This window comes from Solanum dulcamara, chromosome 9, assembly GCF_947179165.1.
Source record: "Solanum dulcamara chromosome 9, daSolDulc1.2, whole genome shotgun sequence".
Taxonomy (NCBI): domain Eukaryota; kingdom Viridiplantae; phylum Streptophyta; class Magnoliopsida; order Solanales; family Solanaceae; genus Solanum; species Solanum dulcamara.
In genome coordinates, this window is record NC_077245.1 from 19223948 (window position 1) to 19232105 (window position 8158).

Below are 8158 nucleotides of genomic sequence, written 5' to 3' on the forward strand. Positions count from 1 at the left end.
TCAAACATCAATATCTCCAACAAACTCAAAGAGGCAGTCTTCAAACCACTCTTAGACTCGAATTTTTGTTTGTAAGAAAATATGTAGAAGATGCAAAAAATTCAATGCCAAAAATGAGAGAAACCTCTTGTATTTATAGTCAATAAAGGATAGTATGAAAATGTGTTATTGTGTGTTATCAGAAAAATCGCAACTCATCCAAAAAGTTACAACGCATCGGAAGAGACAACACATCTTAAAAGTCACAACTCATCCTAAAAATCACAACCAATTCACACCTTTAAAACCCCAACAATTTCTAACGCCAGTCACGCCCTGACGCCCAAAGATCCTGCTGAAACATACCTGGGACTTGGGAGGTATAAAAATGTTCAAATCTAATTCAACATTAATGAGACAATATTTCTTAGTATTTGCTTGATGCTGTCAAGTATCGCAGTATTTCACTACTTAAGAATGCCATTTTTCCTTGATTGGATTTTAACTCAAAATCAGTCAAATAGGTTTAAGTAAATTAAGAATTGGATTCCAAGAAAAAAGAATATTGGAACTAATATTGTCATTTATCTACTCTGGTTCATTCTTTGGGTTTCTCAAAGAAGAAATACAGACAACATTTATCAAGTGACATGTCTGCTATCATTTTTTCTTCCAAAAAGCAAGTTTCATTTCATATAAGATATAATCGAAAAATGGTTTTCCCTTACTTTCAGGAGGGGGAAGGGGTGAAAATTTATTGTTCTTGCAGAGCTGTTTTAACCGTGTTATGTTTAATAAAGGTCTCACGCCCTTATGTAAGTTTTTACATGGCAAAACAAGTAAATTCTGCTCTACTTGTTCCACTATAAGAAGAAAAAATTCGAAGTGACATTTATTGCATAATAATTGAGCAAATGAAAAGGATAACATCTGTCAACCTAAACATAACTTAAAATAAACATCCACTCCAATCAAAGCAGCACAAGTTATCCGCTCACCTTAAAAAAAATAACTGGATATTTTAAACGATCTTAGCTTGAGAAAGAAAATGTGCCATTGCACTTTCTTTTTGCATATATCCCCAATAATAGAATATGCTAACTCACTTGAAAACGAGAACACAACCCGCGTGCAAAGTTTTATCAAAAGAAGCAACTTAAGAGACATTTTTTGCATAACTCAAATCCTACCGACATCCCATTCACAAGGAAAAAAGATCAATCTCAAATAATGCTAGGGAGTGCTGAATATTCTGAACGAATAAAAAAGAACCTAGACATCTCTCAGAGGCCAGTATGATAAATGCAATGCTGCTGGGAAAGCTCTGAATACCGTCTGCACATGGTAGTTAAGGAAAGAGAGAATAGGCAAATTGGAGAAAACTCAGAGTCAGTGAAGTAATATCATACACATAACTAAGGACAGGATCAAACAAGTTGGGAAAAAAACTGCAAGTAAGCCTCATGACCATTGCATTTGCACACTGATTAGAATCTCCGCCTGGGACTTCTAGAACGATGGCCACGTGGTGATCTGCAGAAACAAGGATCAAATAAGAACCCACTGTGTTTCAGATAATATTTCAACAAATCAAAACCTGACAAAATTTCACAAATACAAACATAAAAGAAAAGAAATTTCTAATATTCTTTTTCTATTTTGAAACAAATGAAAAAACTTTCAGAGTAGGAGAAAATGTCCTAGATTCTAAGGGCTCCTTACAACTCAGAAGGCATTAACTCGCTGAGGGAAATCATTAACTTGTATTCTGATTTCCGTCTCTAATTTTTCCAATTTTCTTTTCAGTGTGTTGTTGGGAGGAACTGAAGATCCTACTCACAAAGATTCCTTCACCAAACTGAGAGAAAAAGTTCAACAATGTCATCAAACACAGTAGCTAAGCTTCAATCTCAAACAAGTTAGGATAGGCTGCATGAATCCTCAGTCTATGTTTTCGCTCCACTTGGATATGTTTCATCCTGATACTCCATAGTTTTTGTTTCTCCAAAACTAGAAACTCCCTGTATTTTTCTTTTGGCATACCAAACTCTGAATAGATTACAAAGACTACTAACAAACATGGCACCTGATGTAAGTGAACCTACATGACTAATAGCCTGTTTAGCGAAGTTTTTAGGAAGCCAAAAGTGCTTATTTTAAAAACGTGAGGTATTTGGCCAAGCTTTAGGGGAAAATAAGTAATTTTGAGGAGCAACTGAAGTTGTTTTTCAAAAGGTAAAAAGGTAGTTTTTCTCCAAAAACACTTTTGAGAAGATACACTTAATTGCTTAAAAGTTATTTTGGCTTAAAAGCACTTAAAATACGCCAATGCAAACAAGCTCTTAGAAGCACTTTTAAAAAGCTTGGTCAAACACTAATTGTAGCTCAAAAATTGATTAGCCAAACATAAGAGTGCTTCTCACCAAAAGTACGTTTTCAAAAGCATTTTTGAAGAGAAAAAAAACACTTTCCAAAATAAGTTGATTTTAGAAGTTTGGCCAAACAGGATATAAGCTTTAATCTTTTGCTTCCAATGCATTCTGTTGTTTGCCAAGATTGTAAGAACTCCAAGAGATTGCAAATCTTTCAGAAGACTTTCACGAAATTTTAGGTCTAAACTATCCCCCACCCCCCAAACACCTTTTAGTCATCCACGTTCAATAATATAAGCAATGCTAATAAATAGATTTTACATGCATATCTCACATTCTACGCTAGTAAAATGAGGCAGGAAATTTAGGCCATTGGTTGGTACACTCTGGTTGTTTGCTAACTCAAAAAGAAAGAATCTGGATTTGCCTGTCCATCAGATGTAGCTTCGACAATTTAGCTTTTAGTGATTGTCGTTCAACTTTGAAGCATGCCAATTTGCAAGAAAAGCTGGAGTGTGCCTGTTTGGCTTGAAGCTTAGTACAGATATATCCTCATAGTCTAGCTAACTATGTTGCTCAGACCCTCCAAAAATATTGCCACACTCGTATCGGATTCTTCACAAATGCACTACTTTTGGAAGATCCTACACACACCCGTCAACATTTTTAAAGAGTCCAAAGCAACATAGCTGGCTACTAGAACTAGAAGTTGAAAGCCAAACCAGACACAATATACCCCAATTTGGCAATAATCAAGATTGTGCATAATATAATATGTTGGTCCTTTCGGTCCCTACTGTGATTGATGTGAATCTAGTTCAATCCATCTCAACTTGGGTTAAATCATAGTACTAAATTCAACATTTTGAAAATCCTATGTTGACCATCAATTTCTGAAGAACAGAACCCCCGCCTCGGGAAAAGGCAAGGAGGAGGACTAAACGATGTAAAGTTGGTGTCTATAGAAGCAAATCGTGTGATAGAAGTGAGAAGGCGCTTCTGCATGGATAAAAAACTAGGCTTCACATAGTAAACCTAAAGTCGACAATATACTGGATTAAGGTGAAGAGGTAGCCTGCTCGGCTGTTCCACATTATTTTTTCTTGGGATTATTATTTGTATGCTTAACCCAACATGCTAATTCAACAGTACAATCTAAGGTCCAAGAGAAGGCTGACTGAATCCAATGAATCATGAGTCGAGCATTGCTACAAACCTCCGAGTACCTGTGGAAAATACAAAAGGTTCACAAAGAAGGCCAGATACACAAAACAACAAACAAATGGCTCTCCTGGAGCAAGAACCAGAGATACTAAGGGAAGAGATGCAACAAGTGCGGGCCAAACTCATTGTAACCACCTTTCTGCACCTACTTCATTTTCCATCCTTTAAATCACATGTTCCAGACCACTTCCCCTCATATACCCATTCATCTCCGATTCCTCTTGCCAATTTTGGCCTACCTCCGATCACTCCCGCCAACTTGCCAAATCTACCCGGACCAAACTCCATATGTCCCATCTTATGCATAATTCCAACCTACTACTCCCCTTGCATTCACGACTACACCCAACTTTTCACTACCAACTCAGGTTGCTACCATGCCTGCTTACCCAACGATGTAGAAGATGCTTGGGGCACATATCGCCACTTCCTATGAGCTACCTAAGCCACCTGTATATGCATTGGAGCTTCTACGTTCACAGCACTGATTGCGTTCAGAGTCCTATACGAGGTGGATCAGTACGCAAAAATAGAGAAGGATGCGCAATTGAAAGAAGAAGAATTGATAGCTAGCCAACTCCACGATACGAGAAAGGCACTGAAAAGCCTGCAAATCGCCAGGTGAACCGAGAGCCTGGACTATGATGACTTATGCACCCACCCAAACATCGACATGCCAGTGGGGTACAAGCCACCTAAGTTCGACATAGTTGACAAAATGCGTGATCCTCATATGCATCTGAGAGCCTACTACGACAAGCTAGTCCGTGTATGGAAGAACGAGAAGTTACGGATAAAGTTGTTCATCTGATGCCTTTCGAGAGAAGCTCTGACTTGGTATACTCGTCAGGATCCTCACAAATGACGTAAAAGGCAGGAAATGGACGAGGATTTCATGACTCACTATAGGTTCAGTATCGAGATTACCCTGAATAGATTCTCATTAGCCAACATACAGAAGAAACCGTCTGAGTCATTTCAGAAATATGCACAGTGCTGGAGAACCGAGGCCTCCAAGGTCCAACTCTTCAAGTACTTCTTCTGAGCTCAAGAAGGTATTTATTTCGACAAGATGATGTCGATGATGAGCCAGAAATTCACAGAGCAGGTCAAAATGGGAGACTTTATAGAAAAAGGCATCAAATCATGAAAGATTCAATTTATAGTCACACGACAAGCCACAAGTAAGGTCATACAATCAGGTTCCATTGGTAGTGTCAAGAAGAAAAAGGAAGACGTCTCAGCCGTCACACCTTAATACCATCACGGAGAATCATCCTGCCGATACCCCAAAAAAACCAAATAACGACAGACTTAAAAGTAAAAAGAAATAGATACAAGATATAACCATCAAAACCTACTTCAACTTCATTCAGAAAAGAATGATTAAAGTGAAAAGTAGTGTTTTTGATAGGTTTAGGCATCATTTCTTCAGATTTTCTGCTTCATTTCCTATAAATCACATGTAACAAAGACACAATAGCATGGATACACTATGGACATACCTCCGTCTAGCATTCCTCCTCTTGAAAGGACCCCTGCTGAATGCCCAATCAACATTTATAGTCTGTGTGAGAAACTCAGCTCCATCCTTCTCACTTATAGCTCTTTGTGCTTCTTCAAAGTTCTCATATTCTATGAATGCATATCCCTACACAAACAGTTCACGTCAAGTAACAGAATAGAAAGGACCTGCTCCAAGCTTAATGAAAATGCAAAACAAGATGTTTCCCTCCAATAAGGAAGGGCACACACATGAAGAGTTATCCTATCTAGAGGTTTGAAGACCCTCAAAATAACTGATAATTGCATTCTAAAGACAACAAATGACTTCTGATAAGTGAATCTGTGATTATGTTCCAACATGGGACATATCCATGGCTCCATGCATACATAAGTTTGTGCTAAATTAGTAGCTATTAAAGGTTTCCAGTAAATAGTGGAAGACTCAATGGTCAAACATCCAACATAGGTAGAAATGAGAACCATCCAGGTGTGACTTGTGAGTGCTACAGAGAGCACCTCTAAATTAAACTAGCTAAACTATTAACAAGGAGTGCTCTGTTCTTGTTACTATATTGCACTTTCTTCATTGAAAAGTGACCTTATGGAAATGCAATAATACTAAAATAAATGCTTGCAACAGCTAGTATTCACTATTGACTATTTATTCATATAGTCCCACCACAGTCAGCATCTTCTCCCATGAATAGAAATTGTGCAAGAAGCAACAGAACATTACTCGACAGTCTGAAACAGAAGAGAATCGGGTCACCTTGACAAATCCAGTCCGACGATCCAGATTCAAATGCAAATTCTTGATTTCTCCAAAATCACCGAAATCATTATGAAGATCATCTTCTTGTGTTTCTTCATTAATCCCAGTAACTAAAACAATCCATCCTTCAATGGCTGCAGAAATTTGATTCAGTAAAACTCAATAATCTTTATTGAAATTCTTCTTGCCTCATCAAAAGAAACATAATTGCACTCAGCAAACAAAGGCCATATCTAACTGACACTTTGTTGATGTTAATTACTAACAGCTTGTCTGGTTGGTTGTTACCGACTGTATTATATATCATTGTTAGTTTAAATACAACGTTTTGATTTGACTGTTACTTAAATTTTATTGTATCATATCGTTAATCCATCGTTAGGTAACAACAAAAAGTCTCATTTTGAGTAACGACAGATTTGGTGTGAACGCATCGTTAAGTCTTTTTCTCATTTTTCCCTTTACTTTATTATTTAATAATCATATTTTATCCTTTGCTCTAGCTTCTTATAGTAGCTCTACCTCGTACCCTGCTTTTCATGTAGGTTTATCCTTCAAATTGTTCATGTATGACATTATGTAATGATGAAAAACAATACATCTATCAAAACGTTGTATTCATCAAAGCAATCTAGTGCGATGAAATACACTACAATATGATACATTAAAAAAAAAAGGGCAGCCCGGTGCACTAAGCTCCCGCTATGCGCGGGGTCCGGGGAAGGGCCTGACCACAAGGGTCTATTGTACGCAGCCTTGCCTTGCATTTCTGCCAGAGGCTGTTTCCAAGGCTTGAACCCGTGACCTCCTGGTCACATGGCAGCAACTTTACCAGTTACTCCAAGGCTCCCCTTCTACAATATGATACATTATGAAGCAATATGTAATAACTATACAAACAAAGTGTAAGTAATTCCATAACTTGGATGTACTATCTAATAGCTCACCTAATCTGTACTCTAAAGTGCTCACAGCTCATTACATGGCAGTAAAATAACTGACTTGGAGAAAAATCGACAAACTCTTTACCCACATGTTTAGCCCATCTAAAGCTTCATAACAAGCAGTGGCCTATGAATCAACAAATCAGAATGACCATTAAGATTATTTCTTGCGCTAAATACTAAACTAGCCACATAACACTTTCCCATCTTTTGGGGGGTGACTTCAAGTTAAGCCAGATTGGCACAGGAGGTGGGCTGTGCTCTTTGAGAAGTGAGTAACATCATTTTAATAAATTAAAAACTGCTAATTTCAAGACCCCTCTCTCGGATAATTTCCTTTCTCTTGGTAGACAAAGACAAAGGAACCAACTTTAATTCTTCTTCATCTCTTTTTGAGGGTCAGCTCGACTGATTTCCAATCTTAATCGGTTAGTTTTCCAGAATACAATTTGGATGTTTAAAACCTAGAGAGAAGTGCTGCAATTGCATTCTTTTCCAGGTTAATTGACAGCATTATCCACTCCATGAAGTAAATATTTTACTATCTATAAATTAGAATGCAGTCAATTACCCACCCTAATATTCAAACTTTTTGAGCAAAAAGCCAAAACATTCACTCAAAACTCTAAAATGTACTGAAAAGATAAGATAGAGAGGGAGGGAAACTGACATCGTTCAGGACCAGGACCGCCCTCAGAATCGAGAGAATCAAAGCGAGCAGACATACGGGCATTACGGTCAGCCTCAGCAGCTTCTTCACGGAAACCACGTCCCTTGGTCTTCTTAGGAGCGGAGGATGAGCCTCCAGTGATGGCAGATTTGAGCTTAGGAATTGTAGCCCTAGGAGACGACGAAGCATCCACGTCTTCATCCATCAGATCGTCCTCCTCTGGCTCGAAGTCAACCGCCTCTACCTCTGCATTCGCCATTGGAGGGAGCTGGACTGAAACAGCTAAAAGCAAAAAACGACTCTCTTTCGTTCTTGTGCAGAATGAACAACTTTCAACCCAAATTGGGGGAAAAGGGTTTAGGAAAGGAAATAAAAGTTGAGGGTCCGGCTATAACGATAAATCCGGACCGGGTTGATTCGGGTCAATATTTGCCCTTTTTGGGAAGTTCTATGAGTTGAATAGATAGAAAAATTAGATAAAATGTCTTTCAATAAAGTAAATAATCCAATTACGTGCTAATTACCACAGGGATCGTTTGACTTGGATATAAGTTATAATGAAATTAATTATGTTAGAATAAGTTATGTTGAGAGTAGTTTTTATTGTTTGTTTGGTTTGTCATATTCAAAATTATATTCATTGCATAATTTATAAGAATAAGTTGTTTGTTTACAAAAACACCATCCGCCT

General features: G+C 37.8%; 1 protein-coding gene across 1 annotated transcript; it reads right to left on the reverse strand.

Moving 5' to 3' along the window:
* Positions 1–1116: 1116 nt before the first annotated feature.
* Positions 1117–7829, reverse strand: LOC129904252 (RNA-binding protein Y14A-like). The gene is made up of 4 exons (XM_055979794.1): positions 7468–7829; positions 5851–5987; positions 5081–5226; positions 1117–1512 (listed from the first exon to the last, which is right to left on the reverse strand). The coding sequence occupies exons 1-4, from the start codon at positions 7724–7726 to the stop codon at positions 1467–1469; spliced, it is 588 nt and encodes a 195-aa protein (XP_055835769.1). The 5' UTR covers positions 7727–7829; the 3' UTR covers positions 1117–1466.
* Between the last annotated feature and the right edge of the window lie 329 nt (positions 7830–8158).